This window comes from Trachurus trachurus, assembly GCF_905171665.1.
Source record: "Trachurus trachurus genome assembly, chromosome: 15".
Taxonomy (NCBI): Eukaryota; Metazoa; Chordata; class Actinopteri; order Carangiformes; family Carangidae; genus Trachurus; species Trachurus trachurus.
The window spans coordinates 5580841-5598306 of NC_139906.1; the positions used below are offsets into that span (position 1 = coordinate 5580841).

A 17466-nucleotide genomic window follows, 5' to 3' on the forward strand; every position below is an offset into this window, starting at 1 on the left:
TTAATCGCGGTATTAAACGCCACAATTAATTAATCCTAAAGATTTCCAAATACTGTCACTTTCCAAAAAAGATTATGTTGGAAACACAGAGGCAGATGTGCACCAAAGTGAAGGTAAATGTAAGAAATACTGGTCCATTTACCTTACGTAACATACAAATGGTAGGAATTTAAATGTTAGCGAGCAATTTGTGCTAAAAAACAAACAATGATAAACTTAAAGCAGAAGTAAGTGATATATTTGTGTTAATATAAGTCTTAAATAGTTATATCTTCCGACAGCAATCACTTACATAGAGTGTTTGGACTGAAACACGGGTCTGTCAGTCACTCTGCTCTGCTCTGAGCCGAGGAGAAAACATTTATCGTATCCTACAGTTTTTATCCAATGAGGAGAGAGAACGGCATGCAGGGCTGTGTGTGCAGCCAAGGGACGCCGTGAATGTGGTGACGTAGGGACGAGGACTGTTATGGTGCGTTCAAGGAAACTCGTAGACTCGTGTTTTTCCGTCCTGTGAAGTTGTATCAGTTTGATCTGGTACGAGTTCACCGGTCGGAAGTTACGAGTGGCCGTTATAGTGACTTTCACAGGTAAAACAGGTCGGAAAAACACGAGTGGGTTGCCTGGAACGCTACAAAGTCGTAAGTTGTGACTTGAAGCTGTAATTTACGATTTCAATAGCCTGCCTGGAACGCAGCATTAGCGAAAACGACCGGATCACTCACTTCTGCTTTAAACATTTGGTATAGATGACAATTAATGACTTGAATATTTAAAACACTTCTCCTACCTGATTAATAATTGCTTAATGGTTATATATTAATAGTAGAGACTTCAAATATTTAGTGTATTGTAATTATATTTTGACTGTATTTTATTTTACACATTCATATGATGTAAATTGATTAATGCATAATAATCGTGATAATCGTAATACCGTGATTTCTCTGACAATAATCGTACAAAGAAAATCTATAATTGTGACATCCCTAGGCATGAATGATTTACACTGTCCCCTCAGAGCAAGACAGATGCACCAGTGCAGCGTCACTGATGGCATTTGTAAATGCTCCGTGACTCAGAGTCAATGTTAAGATGGTGCAACAACACTATGATTGTTTTCCCCTTTAAAAAAAACACACAATCAATCCCATGAAGGGCTGCATCTCCTCTCACCTGAGTGGGAAGTGTGTTAATGGTAAAACACTTGAGCTGAAATGATCCATGAGAAGAGAGTTGAGCAGTGACTCACAAACATCAGCAGCAGACACAACAAATGATGTCACTTCCTGTTATCTGCTCCATCTCTCCCTCCTCCGTCTACTCAGCATCTCCACTCCAACACTCGTCCACACAGCCCGAGTCCCCGGCCGCTAATTATAATCACCACCACCAGTGAGAAATGTTGACAGTTTACACACGGCGAGCAGACGGAGGAAAAACGGACACTCACACGTTTGGCTGAGTCACACAACACCACAGTTTCAGAAAAGCTGCATTTTTCTGCTCAACCAGACAACCAGGAGCAGGTTTGTTTGTTTGTTTTCTGTCTGTCTTGACTTCAGAGGTCATTCATTTCCTACAGACTTTACTCTTCTGGATTTAACCGTACACTTGCTGCACTCACAAACATGTCTCTGCCTTCAAATTTACAGAATTGGGACTTGTTTTTTGTCCCATAATGCCACCGAGTGAGCAGATCTAGGCCCACACAACATGATTTACTCCAAGGGATGCACAAACACACACACAAGACAAGATAACCATGCATATGCCATTTCCCACATAAAGAATTGGTATTTAAAATGGTATTTAAAAACACAGGATGTGTTGTTAGCATTATGCACACCTTCAAAGATTCCTACCTTAATCATATAATTTCGCAAACAATAAAATAATCAACTTCACAGAGCTCACATTCATTATCATCATCATCATAAGTTTTGGTGTTTACACAGCAATAACAATTTGTGAATTTATAAAAGGGAAATAATTGCGTTTGTGTGCCGAGTGTTTCATCATTTAACATCTGTATTGTTTCCTGTGAGTCAGTCTGTTTCATACTGTTTTAATGTTTCCTGATCACAGTTTGGAGCACTCTGGAGCTTCATTAGAAGTTGCTAGTCCTAATCAATGATATTCAGAGTGAAACAGGAGTTTACATTTGCAGTGATTGCACTAATGTGAACTGATTCTCCTCTGTGCCTGATAACCTGTGGTGGATACAGTGTCTTTTATGCAAAGTAATGGATTAAAGGAGTGTCTTCATCATCTTGTGGTTGATTGTGGAGGTGGAAATGAAGCTTGTGCATGTGCAACCAGTTTCTAAAGCAGAAACATGCGCACACACAGCTTTATAATTGTAATGAAAAGAATGCATATATATGAAGTAGCCCAGATAGCTGAATGCATCCTCATTCAAGCCTCATGGTAACAAAAAACCCTTTTGAAAAAAACTCTTTTGTAATAGTTAATGAGATTTAGATGAAGTCAGAGTCTGTGTGGCAAATCTGACAAACATCAGCGTAGACGACAGAAGTGAAGCAAGTTCAGACTGTGTCATGGAAACAGATGCAAACGTGTCTGAGCTGATGATGTAAATCTACATAAACTAGGAGTTACAGCGCGTTGCATGCAGCTACCGGCCCTTCGGCGTAAAATATGACTTATGTCTCCTTATAAAATAATTTCAAACTCATGATTCATGCTGTCATGCTGCCACAAACTACTACACACACACACCTACTGTAAGTGTAAAAAAAAGTTACAATCCCAGAATTCCTTTCACTTGTTGCTGGTGTTGCTTAGAAAACAACTTGTTTCTGAACATTCCCACGAGTACAGAAGCTTTGATCAAATTAGTGCACATTTGTAAAATCACAAACACTGCCTCCTCCTCCTCCCCTCTTTCAGCCATTCAAAACTAGACAGCTTACTTCAACACCCTCTCTGTCTTGCACTCGTCCGTCTCTCTCTCTCTCTCTCTCCCCCTTCACTCATTCGCCGCCTGTTGTGTAGTAAAATCAAACTCTTGTTTTCTCTCTCTCTCTCACTCTCTCTCTCTCTCGGTCTCTTCCCACGTCTTTCTTCAGTGACACGTTCTAACAAGGCAGCTGCCAACACTTGAAATCACTGTTCAGAGCCGGAGACACTGAGATTCCTGACAGATTTGGGGGGAATCTGATCCCAGTCTAATGGACATCAGTCACTGCGTTTTCATTTCATTCCTCTCCTCTTCTCTTCCTTCTCCTCCCCCCTTTCTCTTTCTCTCTCTCTCAATCTCAGCCTCTCAAAAAGCCCAAAAGCAGCCTGATAATTGCACTGATCTAACTGGAAATCACACAGGCTCATTAGAGCTGCTGTTTCACCTACATAGCCGACGCCAGCTGGAATGAGGCACTGTTAATCCAAAGATCAAGTCGCCCGAAAAACAAAACTAGAATTACTGCCTCGCGGTCGTCTGCCTCCACCACTCAGACTAGTTTCATTTTACATCCCTGTTTATCCAGTCATACTAAATAATATGAACGGTTTGTGCCGTGTAGGGATGTCACAATTACATGTTTTCACAATTAATCGCGGTATTAAACGCCACAATTAATTGATCGTAAAGATTCCAAAATACCGTTACTTTCCAAAAAAAAGATTATGTATGAACCGTACTGGCAGATGTGCACCAAAGTAAAGGTAAATGCACAACTACTGGCCCATATGTAACGTTGAATTGGTAGGAATTTAAATGTTAGAGTCAGTGTCATTTGTAATAATAAAAAAAAAAGATTAAAATTAACTTAAACATTTGGTATAGATGACAATTAATGACTTATATATTTCAAACACTTTAATAATTGTTCATATTTTAATAGATATTTTGTGGAAATAATTAGTAATGTAATTATATTTTGACTATATTTGATTTTACACATTAATAGTGTTTGAAATTAATTGATGCATAATAATCATGATAATCGTAATAGCGCGATTATTTCTCTGACAGTAATCGTACCTAGAAAATCTGTAATCGTGACATCCCTAGTGCCGTGTCAAGTCTATGTATGCATATGAGCATTTGTTAAAAAATGAATCACAACTTGCTGATTGAAGCACTGAAAGACCAACAACATTTCAAACCTGACCAGAGATTTCATCCTGAATGTTTCAGACACTTGATGCTACAGTTGGTATCAATAAAGGTTGAGGTTTGATACCATTGCCCTGCTAATGAATCGTCGGTACCACAGAAACAAACCGACACATGCTCCTGTGGAAAGCACTGGAGTGTTTAGGTTCAGTAGGAGTAGGAAGTGAAACTGCACTGTATTGTCAAGTGGGATAATTGCTGTGAATGTTGTAAATCTAACAAGTGTGAGCCTGTTTTAATCCTTGGGCACTGCACTGCAGTCAATGGTTAAAACAGAAGCAGCTACTTATAATATCTCATATCCTGTCAATCCACCAGTCTACTTTGAGCCTAAAAAGCATTTTCTTCAATATCGTAATATATTGTTCTTCACGCCCTCTTGAATAGTGCACGTAGTATAGTGTTTAACAAAGTGACTGACTCAGCAGGTATCACTTTTTGCTGAAGCTGATTGTTAAGAGGCCGTGTACAGACTTGCAGTGTCACTCTCACTTTTTCATTTTTTTTCTCCGTTAGCAGCAGATACTTGCCACAGCTTGGGGTTTTAAGTTTCTGTTGACACGCTGTTAACAGACATATCTGCTTCTGATCACTCCTTAGAAGAAAAAGAAAAACCAAGTGATGCTTCTGTTCCTGTTTGCTGGTGCAGAACAGATCAGTGCCACTGCCACTCGAAACCTTTTTCAGCTGCAGGACAATTTGACATCATGAGATAAGCACTTGGCAAACTGTAACGCACATTTGAAAATGTATAATAAGACTATTGTATTGTATGATCTGTTGCTTGCTGCTGGGTCGATGTGTCCAAGACTACGCAGTCTGTCTGTACTAATGGCACGGAAAAAATACATAAGAAGATTAAAGGAGTGCGGCGGACGTTATCAGATGAGAGGAGTATTAAAACAGGTGTGAAAGCACCTGTCACAGACACAAACAACACATGAGTCACTCTGGTGTGTTGGTGCTTTTACTGGGCGCCTTTTGAAATCTAAAATAATGACATTACAGCTGCAACTTATTAATTAATCCATTTACTTAAAAGATCAGCTACTTAGTCTATTAAATGCAAAAATACAAGGACAAATCCAGCGGCCAATCCAAAGCTTTCCATTTTAGGGGGTAAAAAGAAGCCTGAAGCTCTGTGTTTGTGCCTGTATCGTCCAGGTAGAGAGGAGGACAGTTAATGGATGCACACACACACACATTAGGGAAAGTATTAACAGAATTAACCGTCATGAGCGAGGTTACGTCAGTGAGAGCTTCTAAATGTTAGTTTAGATACTTTTTCAGTTAATTGCCCGGCCCCACTTAAGCCCCGTTTGTTTGAGATGGATGCACATCCAATCAATTTTAATGACATCCACCTCCTGTTCGTTTCAAATTTTAAATGCAGCACTGAAAGGCGCTTTGATAACAACTTTAATGTTATCGACTATCTCAGCACTATCTCTGTGTTTATTGGCCCTTGGTTATTCATACATTAATACATTGTCCAGAGCCTCGTTGCTGCATGACAACACAAAATGCATATGCACCATGTTGTTGTGTGACAGAGAACTTGTGCCATATTATTAATGACATATGACAAATTTAACAAAGTGAGCTGTTTTCCCTGTGGGCAGGTGTCTACAACATTTTGGAAAATTGGCCCATTGCCATAATCCCTATAGTCATAGCAGTATGATCGTTACCTTTAATTGTGCTGCTCAGAGCTACGCTACGGAGGCTAATGGGATTTCTTGGTTTACCTCATCAAACTCATCAAATACACAATCCAACAACTCCACAACGCTCTGGTGGACAAGTTGTGACCTGCACATTCACCACGCTATGAGATAATAACACAACGTTACCAGACAAAGTTGTTTTCGAGGCAAATGCAGAGACTGCTTGCTGAAAAACTGCCCCCAACGGGAACAACTCTGTCTCGTAATGTTCCATTATCTCATAGCGTGGTGAATGTGCAGGTCACAACTTTGATGAGTTTGATGAGCGAAACCAAGAAAATCCCATGAGCCTCCGTAGCGTAGCTCTGAGCAGCTCGCGGCTCTGCTCCGCCGTTCTAAAAATAGCTTGCACCAACAATTAAAGGTAACAAACCTACTGGTAAAACTATAGGGAATATGGCAATGGGCCAATTTGCCAAAAATGTTGAACTATCCCTTTAAGAATTTCCAAAAAAAAGAAAAAAAAAAAGAAAAATGTCTGTACTCAATATAATATACTCCCTCTTTTCTAAATAGTAAAACATCTGCAAACATAGCATCACTGTGTACTAAGGCATTGCCATGAAACTCTGGACCAGGCAGTGAAGGCACTCATATGATTTGCGGTCCATGTTCTTGTGACTTTATATGTAACTTGATCTTAATTCTCCTAAGCGCACAAACATATTCCTTTAAGTCTCTCAGGAGAAAAAAAAAAGAAATTCTTTTGTATGGGAACTTACCAGACACAAATCTGCAACCTAGTTTGAGCCCAAAAATAACAAATAAATCAGGCCTTGTATTCAGAAGCCCCTGTTTTACAGTCTGGTTTCAGGCCAAATGATCTTCCATCAAGCTAATGGTAAAGTTTAGTGGAAGTCTTCCTTTCATATTATCAAAGGAGCATTCCGTCAGCTCTCTTCACAACACCATCATGGACGATCTTTATTGCAGTGAGATATTCTCATATAAGAAAGCCGACATCCAAGATGGACTGAAGAGAAGAAGATAAATAATCTCTCTGTACATTTATGTGGAATATGTTTTATATTTGGAAAGAATAACTTAAAGAAAAAAAAATACATTTTTTATTTGTTGACTCTGGACTGCACATGTTGGAGATGCTTCTGAGCACATCCTACAAATCCAGAAACATTTGGCAGAGGATGAACAAACAGAGGCAAGACTCCATAGACTAGATCCATATTAAACCACGTGGTCACTTCTCTTTCTCTTTCTTACTTTCTGCTCCAACATCTCCTATTCAACCATCTGTTCAGCGAGGTAAGTGAAAGCTCACACATTATAAAAAGTTAGGCATCTTGTTGATTATAAAGCAGGTCTAGGTTCCACATACAGTAACTACAGGAAACGTATCAAAGGTGGTTGATGAACGCAGCTTGATGCGGAAACTGAGCCTCCAGGACTTCTGTGATTTTGTATTATTGCAATTTTAAACAATCACCGCCCACCATCATAAAACCATTGTTTGTTGGTTTAACTTAATTATTACCACAACTGGTAGGGGGCCTCGGGGTAGAGCCAGAACACACTGGAGAGATTATATATTTCATCCCCAGGAGGAGCTGGAAAACATGTCTGGGGAGAGGGACATCTGGACTACTTAGCTTGACCTGCTGCGACCCGAGTTCGGATAAACGGAAGAGAATGGATGGAAGGATGGAGACCGAGTGGTCGTACCACTGCTGAGCTAGCAAGCTACATAGCAGACTTCCAAGGGAGAGTAGATGATTTTAGGTTCATTTCAGAGCTGACTGACCATCTACATTTGCATAAACAAAACAAGTTCACCAAGCTACACCATTAGGCTAATGTTTCCTATCATTTTATCTTTCATTTTTGCAGGCATTTCCTCTACTGATACCTTTTTTTCTACTACTTCTAAATCTGCCTTCAACTATTTTGTATATATTCCAGCCACCAGTGCCTGAGGTCTTATAGAGTACAGGGCCTGTATTGACGTTAATGGAAGTCACTTCTCTCTGCTCAAGGCTGATATTCAAACTTTTCCAGCCCTATTCCTCACAAAAACAACTGCTTTCCACTCTGAAGTTTTGGTATTTTCCTTAAAGGGATAGTTCACCCTAGAATGATATTTCGCTCATTATCTACTCACCCTCATGTTGACTAAGGGCTGGAAGAATTATCAGAGTCTTCTTCTTCTCCTCTTCCTGGTCCGTCCAAATATCGCGTGATTCGCAGTAACCGCACTGACGCCGGCGCAAATCACGCGATATTTGGACGGACCAGGAAGAGGAGAAGAAGAAGAAGACGAGAAGCTTCCGCTACAAACAAGCTTAAAATATAGACTTATTTAATTTTTTTCGGGACAATTACGCAATTTGGGGCTTCAGCACAAGACGGACATTACATACGAGCATCATGGAGGTATTTGGATGTTTTTTTGTGTGTGTTTTTTTACGAAGAGCTCCGGTGTCCCTTTGCAACCGTTGCATTGAAATTCACTGCTACGCCGAGACCCCCTGTAACTAAGAGAAGGGACGGTGGACTCTGATAATTCTTCCAGCCCTTAGTCAACATGAGGGTGAGTAGATAATGAGCGAAATATATCATTCTAGGGTGAACTATCCCTTTAAATCTGCCAGAGTGCCAAGAGTCAGAGACATTATCTTGAAGAGCCTCAGCTACTGCTCAGGATGACAAACCCAGTGCAGAGCCGAGCTTACGTTAGCATTACTCACTGAAGAAACTTTGCAGACTGTTTGGTTCCCTCATTGTGATGTCAAGTCTCTCTTTGTCTGAGATTACGTAACGCACGATGCAGCTTCAGTCAAGACATGTTCAACCTGGAACGTCCACGGGAACGCCTTTACAACGTGCACCAACACAAGGTGCGAAGCTCGGAGGAGACTGATCAAAAAATTCCTTTCATTCCACTGAATGAATAGATATTAAATATAGTGACACCACCAGTGTAATGGTCTCTTCTTGACTTTAAAGGGATAGTTCACCCAAAATTGAAATTTCACTCATTATCTACTCACCCTCATGTCGACTAAGAGCTGGGAGAAGTTTCAGAGTTATTTGTGGCTTCTCTGAGTTACAGGGGGTCTCGGCGTAGCAGTGCATGTCCATATAACGGTTGCAAATGGATACCAACTGTCTTCGTAACAAACCACACCAAAAAACATCCAAATACCTCCATGCTGCTCGTATGTAATGTCCGTCTTGTATTGAAGCCTCGAAATGCGAAATTGTCCCGAAAAAAAAAGAGTCTATTTTTCAAGCTTGTTTGTAGTGGAAGCTCCTCTTCCCGATTCGTCAAATTTGGACGAACCGGGAAGAGGAGCTTCAAGAAGCTTCCACTACAAACAAGCTTGAAATATAGACTTATTTAATTTTTTCGGGACAATTTCGCATTTCGGGGCTTCAATACAAAACGGACATTACATACGAGCAGCATGGAGGTATTTGGATTTTGTGTCTTTTTGTTATGAAGACAGTTGGTATCCATTTGCAACCGTTATATGGACATGCACTGCTACGCTGAGACCCCCTGTAACTCAGAGAAGCCACGGAGGACTCTGAAACTTCTCCCAGCCCTTAGTCCACATGAGGGTGAGTAGATAATGAGTGTAGATAATGAAATTTCAATGAAGAAATGAAATGAAATGAAAATTTCAATTTTGGGTGAACTATCCCTTTAAACCAATTAGAAAACTCTTAAAGAAATCCAGGCGACCACCTTGTCAACCTAAAAAAAAACAACACGTTCACCTTTTCTCAGAAGAGAAGAATGAGTAGAAAGTTTCAGCAGGCTTTCTCATACTGTAGGTCGCTAGAACAGATCAGAGATATGACTTAACCTCTACTCTGGATAATTAAAGCCACCACCAGAACATCAGTGGCAACAAAGACTCACTTTCATCTTCTTCCAAAAATCTTAAGCCAAGAACTGAACCTTTACTGTCAGAGCATATGAAACATCACACAGCTCCTGCTGCAGCCCTGACCGACCGTCTCTGGCCCTGCAAGTCTTTAAAGATTTCCGCCGTGAGGAATATGCTTGGAGCTGTACTTTTCTTTCCTCCATCCTGTCCTCCTCCTGTTTCATCATCCTCCTCCTCTCTTTCATCTTGTTCTCTCTCCAGATCCCTCTCTCTTTCCCTCTTTCTCTCTTTCTCTCTGCCTCCATCTCTAATGGACCTGATGGCCTCATCAATAATACACTCAAACATTCGTCTGCTTCAGCGGCTTCAGACAACAATGAACAGATTCTTCATGCTGCTTGTGTGCGTATGTATCATGTGTGTGTGTGGCCACCCCACACACACACAGACACACACACACACACACACGCCAACTCTTGGCTCTTTTTCAGCACTGCTGTGGGTCACTGGTTCAGCTAACAAGAGCACAACAAAGGTAACAGGAGCTGTACTGTCAGTGTTTATGAGTGTGTGTGTTGTGTATCTGCAACCCTGTGTATGTGCCATATGATGTGCACGCGTCACTATAAAGTGAATGAATGTGGTAATATAAATACTATGCAACTTAACTCAGGGAGACATTAAGAATCTCAGGGAGAGTAAATGTTCAGTACTACAGCTTGAAAAATGACTCTGACCATTAATCGATTACCAAAACTGCTGATAAATCAATGGAATAATCGTTTTTTCAGATAATATATCGGGAATTGCATGGCTTTGTGTGATCTTTAACCCCAACAGACAGGACAGGAACAACAGGAACAAGAACAGTAAGAATCAAGCGATCATTTCGTCCCATTTACTGCATCTGGGAAGCATCACAAGGCCCGGACTCAGACCTGCATGGTTAGATTCATCTGCCTGCTCCCGGTGTTTGACAACTCCTGTGATGTGTTCGGTGACACTGGCCAATCGGAGCGCACAGAGGAATGATGCTGCTGCTACTGCTGTCAGGTGGAGCAAGTGAAGTCCAAGTACAAGTAAAGTGAGGCCGAGCCGGTTCGAAGAGTGAATTTACAACTTTAATCATCTAAACCTGAGACGATGAGCTAAAGTTTTCACATAGACAGTATATAATAACATTGTTTAAGACGTTTATCCATGAGACATTGGGTTCCTCCTGGATTACTAACCAGTCTGAAGGTCCTAGAGCGTGGGATTCTCCGATTTGAATTGCAATATTAAGTTAGGTGCTCTCTGCATTATTGGCTAATCTGATATTCCTGCCTAATTAGTGTAAAAAAAAACAGTTTGAAGACTTTATCTAAGGCAAGAAATTGGTGCATATACCAATTTTTCTGCCCTTTTTTCTCATCATACTCAAATGTTATGATCTTTTTTCAGGTTTACCTCAGTGCAAATATATTAATATTCATGGTTCTTAAGTGTTGGTCTCTCAGGACTGTGTTTTTTAAACATAGCCTAATTGTTCGTTGCAGCTTTAATAAAGTGGGCTACTTTTTCCACAGGCACCTTCACTGAGGTGTGTGTCTGTGTGTGTCTTACCCAGTCCTCGTAGTGCTTGGCGTTGCTGTGCAGGATGTCCTCGAACTGGATGATGCAGTTGGCCACGAAGTCGTCGTAGCCGATGGGCGCGTCGTGGAAGACGGACAGCTCGATCCTGCGGCCGTCGTGCACGTCCGTGGTGAACTCATCGTTCCACGCGGGGCTGTTGGTCTTCTGCTTGGTGCACGTCTGGCCCACGCGCGAGTCGTCCACGTTCAGCGCGATGTACGTGTCCAGGAGGAAGCTGGTCTGCGTCTTGGGGCCGACGGCGTGACGCAGGGACCAGGCGGTGGGCTTGAGGTTCAGAGCCTCGCAGATCTTGATCCTCAGCTGCCCGTTGAAGACCACCATGGCGGGGGAAACGAAACGGTTTCTCCAAAAAAAAAAAAAACACTTGATAGTTGAACTGGAACTTGTTTACACTCCCCTCCAAAAAAAAAAAAAAAAAGGAAAAACACACAGCCTACCTTTCCTCCTCCTCCTTCTCCTCCTCCACTTCACAATAACGCACCTCCTCGTGCTCTAACGGGCTGAATAACGGCTCTGTTCAACCGGTGGTCCTCGCGGGCACAGCCTGTATGTAGCAGCCTACTATCCTATATGTATCCCTTCGGTTCAGTATGACTGAGAATGAAAAAAAAACGCTAACACAGAAAACGATACACTGTGCCGCCTTTCATTTATCTTCTGTCTCTCTTGTCGAATAGCAGCCAATTTCCTTTTTTACAAAATAAAAAATAAAAAAAAATGAACCGCAGCTGCAGAGAAACGTCCTTTAACCTGGAGCAGCCTCCTTTTTAGAAGTCAGCGGAAGAAATATGAAGAGCTCCAGTAACAACAGTCAGCAGAAAAACACATGAGCAAAGAAAGGCCCCAGATGTGAGTCGGTCTGTCATGCTTTCTTTTCTTTTTTTTCTCTTTGCTTTTTTTTACCTCAGTCAGTAGCCTAAACTCCGGTGGCTGTAGCAGCAGCGGGGCACCGTGGTGGAAACACTACCGGGCTGTGTTGCAGCATTGCACCGTGTTGGGGTCGGAGGCTCCAGATGTCTGAGCTGCTGCTGCTGCTGCTGCTGCTGCTGCTGCTGCTGGGAGCCGCTGCGACCAGACAGCGGCTGGGTGGGAAGAACCGCAGCAGGAGGAGAGGAGAGGAGCAGAGAGGAGAGGAGGGGCAGATCCAGGCGGTAGGTAGGCAGACAGGCAGCTACGTAGGTAAGTAGGTAGGCGCAGGGCGGAGGGGTTAGTTAGTTAGTTAGTTAGTTCCTCCTGCTCGCTGCTGCTGCTGCTGCTGCTGCACGGCCTGGGTTGGTTCATCCACTGACTGACTGGCTGCTGTCGAGCTCAACTTCCCGTGGTGGACAACATACCTCTGGCTGGGCTGGCTGGCTGCCTCCACCGACTCTCTCTCTCTCTCTCTCTCTCTCTCTCGCTATTTCTCTCGCTCTCTGCCTCCGTCTCTTTCTCTCTTGGTGCAGGAAATGCGAAAAACACGTCAGATTTCTCGGAGCCTGGAGTGTGTGTGACAGACAGACTGGGGAGTGCGACGCAGCCCAGACTAGGGAGGTGTTTAGGGAGCTGGGGAGAGGAGAGGAGAGAGGGGGGCACGGCCGTGTGGGTGAATATACGAGTGGTGGGTGTGGATACATAAATACATTTTTTTTAAAGCATTTCATTCGGCCAAGGTGCCCTTGAGCAAGGCTCTCTGTAAACGCCCAGGTGGAGTTGAACAGCAGCACGACTGCAAACTGCTGCTGCTGTTGTTGTTGTGCATGTCCAACTGTTGAAAATGCAGTGAAACAGGTGTGCAGACCCTTTTCTCTTATGCAGAAAAATAAAGGCTGGAAATGTGGATGTGAGCCAGCTACATGCCCCCTCACCCCCCACTCCTCCTCCTCCTCCCCTTTGCTGGAAGTCCAGGTGCAGAAATATGAACATTCATCCACTCAATAAAGGCCAATTGCCAACTCCATAAAAGATGATGCCTTAGGGGGTGAATGCAGGGATATGCGAGGCATGTGTGGAATTTCAAAGAGATGATTGCATGCCATATTACTTAGCCTATTAGCCACATGACCACGCTTGGTGCAGCACTGTGCAGTTTATGCAGTAAAAACATTTACATTGCACAGAAATAACTCATTTTCTAGACAGTTTTTTTTAGTTTGTGATCTCATATGGGAAAATAATTAGATTTACAATAGATTTACACAGTTAAGCTCATAATCATCACTGGAAAAAGCATAAGCATCATTTAGAGCTGGAATTTGGATCTACTTAGGGTCAAATTCAATTGTTAGTCCTATTCAGGAAAAGGCGTTTTCTACCTCACTGCCGTGCAAGTGTGTGAGTAGAGAGTAATACTCTGCACTTGTGAGACTGTGTTGCAATTGGGGATTTTAGCAGCAGTTTCATCAATGAAAAATACTGTCAGGTCGTCATAGCTGGAATCGAAAGTGCTGCATGCAGCCTGCACCGTTTGCAAAATCATCGTTTTATTGTGTTGAATTCTCACTGGAGTAAAAACCAAATACTCCATTTGCAAGTGGCCAGGCATGTGAGCTGGCAGATACCAGAGGGATTTGATTTGCTGCTTTCTACACAAAATGCCTAGATTGCATACATGACGCTGGCTGTGTGTGTGTTTCATCAATGCCACAAGTGGAAAAATGTGATTTCCTGACTTGAAATGATATTAGATGAAGACTCTGACATCCTGTGTACAGTACCATGTGTACAGGAATGTGTCTTCGGGGCATTAAATCATTAGTGCAGGAACATACTGTATCTGGCAGATGCAGCACAAGGCCAACAGCAATTCACATTTTACACAAAGGAGCAAGTACATTTCTACTATGTGTACACAGATAGCATTTAGTCATTATCTGTGTCCAAGCAGTGTGCAACACAGGAGGATTGAGACCGGCAATTCAACAGCAAGTCACGAAGAAGACTGATCCTTTAACAAACACATTGTAAAATAAAATAAAAAAGAAAAGAGAGAAAAAAATCAGGTTGTTAAAGTCAGTGGATGTGCTCAGAAGTTATTAAAGTGAAACAGAAGGAAGTACACAAATAATTACTTATACATTAGACAAACATCCATCACCTTTGGCTCTTTATCAGTCAATAAATGACCATCTATGTGCATCTATCTCGTGATTTTGCTTTTGAACCTGAGTGGATCTTTAGAAATCTCCAGTTTTTTGTTTGAAGGGACTAGTAAAACATATTAAAGTGTGTGGACGTCTATAACCAGCTGCTCAATAGTCTTTAAAAAAACAAAAAAAACAATCTAATGTCAGCAAGTCAATTTTGGATGATGTATAAAAATAAAAAAGTGCAGAGAGCAGTCGTTGGCATGAGTGAAATGCTAAAACATAAGACAAAGATGAACAGCATGTCTCTGTCCTCATGCAGCATCCTGACCTGTAGCTGCTGTACAATCAGACACATTAAAAACCTGAATGCTGCTGACCCCTCCTGGTCAAAATTCAAAACTACATACTAAAACAAGCTAATGTTACCTGTTACCTATCCACTTTGTGTGGCACATAAGGTCTCCACAGAGCATCTCCACTTCTCCCTGTCGCCTGCCTCTGCAATGTTGCCGTCGTTATTTTGGTCCTGTCTAATACTTCTTCTGCACTAATGTGGTCTTGCCATTGGATTTTGAGGACCCTTCTTAAAACACTTGTTGTGAAACACATCGATTGTCGTGTTGTCTCCTTTGTTAATTTCCCCCCGGCACCACCAGCGTTTTGTAGCTACAGCCTCAGTTTCGTTCTTCTTGTGACGCTCTTGGAGTTCCAAATCTTTTTCAATTTGATGAATGCACCTCTTGCTTTTGAAAGTCTGCTTCACATTCCTCCTCCATCCTTACTTACTGTGGCCCCTAGGTAAGTGACCTCATCTACATCTACAATGTGCTCTCCATTGACCTCGATCATCCTGGTTTCTTGCGTATATAATGGCTTAACCATCACAAGAGCATGATGATCCTCTGTTGGGACTCTAGTGTCATTATTAATGTAGTTTGTCCAATCAGAACTCAGGTCAAAAACAAGTCAGATTACCAAACCTACTTCACTATTTGTTTTCTCAAACATTCAGTACGTCCAGATGAGAACATCAGTTCAATAATTTCATGCTCCATGTCATAACTCTCTGTTATTGCTTTCTGCCACTTTTATGCTTTTTTAATCTTTTTATGATGCTGGGACTTTTTGTAAAATAGTTTTTTTGTTTTTTTGTCTACAGACCCGATTGAAGATAATTTTCTGCAGATTCCCTCCCACATCAGCGTTGAAAACAATCGTTTAATAGGAAAATGACAAAGACCTGCTGCTGCCATTTGCTACCATCTAGTGTAAACCAGGTGCAAGTTCAGTCTCTAGTTTAAAAAAAAACAACATGTTTGTGTCTCCTGGTGCAGAACAACATAAGCTTCAAACCGTCTCTTTGTGTGATGACAGAGATAATAATCCTGTAAGTCTGCTCGGGCTAAAGGAAGGGTCATAATCTGAGAGCAACAATGCCCTTCTGTCTCATCTCTCCTACTTGTTTTCTCATTAAGCAGATCAGCCGATGTGTCTCTGAGCTCTGCAGATAGGAATCAATCACAGGCCGAGGAAATCCCCTGGACACCGGCCACGTCCTGCCCACTCCCCTCCGACTCCAGCTCACCCTAAATCAAATGAACATGGCTTGGCAGCGGCGGATGGGATCGTTCTGTAGTTGTCATCACAACTGTAACTATGGTCACACCAGGACAGTAACATCTCCGGTCTTTGCATGAAAGGAACATTTTCCCATGTTAAGTGGCTGCAGGAATGAAATGCTCTCTTTTAAAAGGGACTCCATTTTTAATGTTTGATTCCTAGAGCTGTTTTCATCGACTTTAGTTTTTAACTGTTTTGAGACTAACACTTTACAGATTTTTACTTTTAAATAAAAAATGAGGGGAATCTTCATTTTATGTCGCATTTTCTAACTAATTAAATCTATTTCCACCCAATAGTAATCTAGTCTGCATTTTCTCAAAACTCTCTCCAGTAGTGGTCAGCTTTCATTAACACAGAGGGGGGTCAAATTTTCCCAAATTTGGTCTTAATCTTTGATTCCCAACCGATGACCCAGTGCCTATACATGACCGACCATATTCACTTTCAAATGTGACACGTGTTGTCTCCTGTGACATGCATAAAATTATTAATCCTGACTGAACTTCTGACCCCGCATGGAGATCCAAATCCATCTCCAGCTTGAATTAAATCTCCCCTAAAGCTCCTCATAACATATGTAGCTTTGTTTTTTATATGTTCTATAATATAAATATACAGTGTGAACACTCATAGCTATTAATATTTAAATTACATTTCCAATTCCTATATTTTTTCTTACTCACTTCTTTCTAGATTTATTTATTCTCAAAGTCAAACCAATTATATCTTGTGACAGAAAAAATTGCACCTTGACTACTTAAGTTATCTCCTAAAGACGTCAATTAATCACATTTCCATCATTATATCCTCATAATCCTGAACAAAATCTATTCGCAAATGAAGACCAAGCGACATGACAGAAAGCTCAAACCTCGTGCTAGGATTAAAAACGGCTGTTTCCAAGGTCAAAAATGAACCTTGACATTCACAAAGTATGTTTCACTTAAACTTTATATTCCTGCATCATTTGTAGTAGCAGCTCTAAAACAGCAGGGGCCACCAAACATCAATCAAAAATGATAATCTTTTTATAATCTTTTACTAAAGCCCATTTAATTCACATTTAATTCCCCTCTTTCTGACTTCCACTGTCCATGCTCTCAGGCTCCACTGGTGTTTGTGTGTGTGTGTTTCTCTCTCTCCCTCTCTCTTTGCTTGTCTGGAAAAATGGCCGTGATGACAGGGAATATGCAGAAATAACGCACATGTTTTATGGCACATCTGCTCTGTTAAACACCACGCAGCTGGTGGTGAAAGACATGAATGCGAGCACAAAGAGGAAGACGATGAGCAGCAAAACCAATGACTTTGCATGTACTGTACCTGCTCTGCATCCTGCAATATCCTCATAATCCTCATTCATCCACTTCCCTCCGGTGCAGTTAGTTATTCCGCGGTTTAATTATAAACAAACTGTCAAAAAT

At 41.6% G+C, this 17466-nt stretch overlaps 1 protein-coding gene across 1 annotated transcript in view; it reads right to left on the reverse strand.

Annotated features, from left to right (window-relative positions):
• LOC310998344 (protein kinase C epsilon type-like) overlaps positions 1–11679 on the reverse strand; it is an 86106-nt gene extending 74427 nt beyond the window's left edge. The window contains exon 1 of the mRNA XM_083988332.1: positions 11325–11679. Coding sequence (XP_083844458.1) covers positions 11325–11675 — 351 coding nt within the window. The 5' untranslated portion in view covers positions 11676–11679. The remainder of the gene's footprint in view (positions 1–11324) is intronic.
• Positions 11680–17466: the final 5787 nt, after the last annotated feature.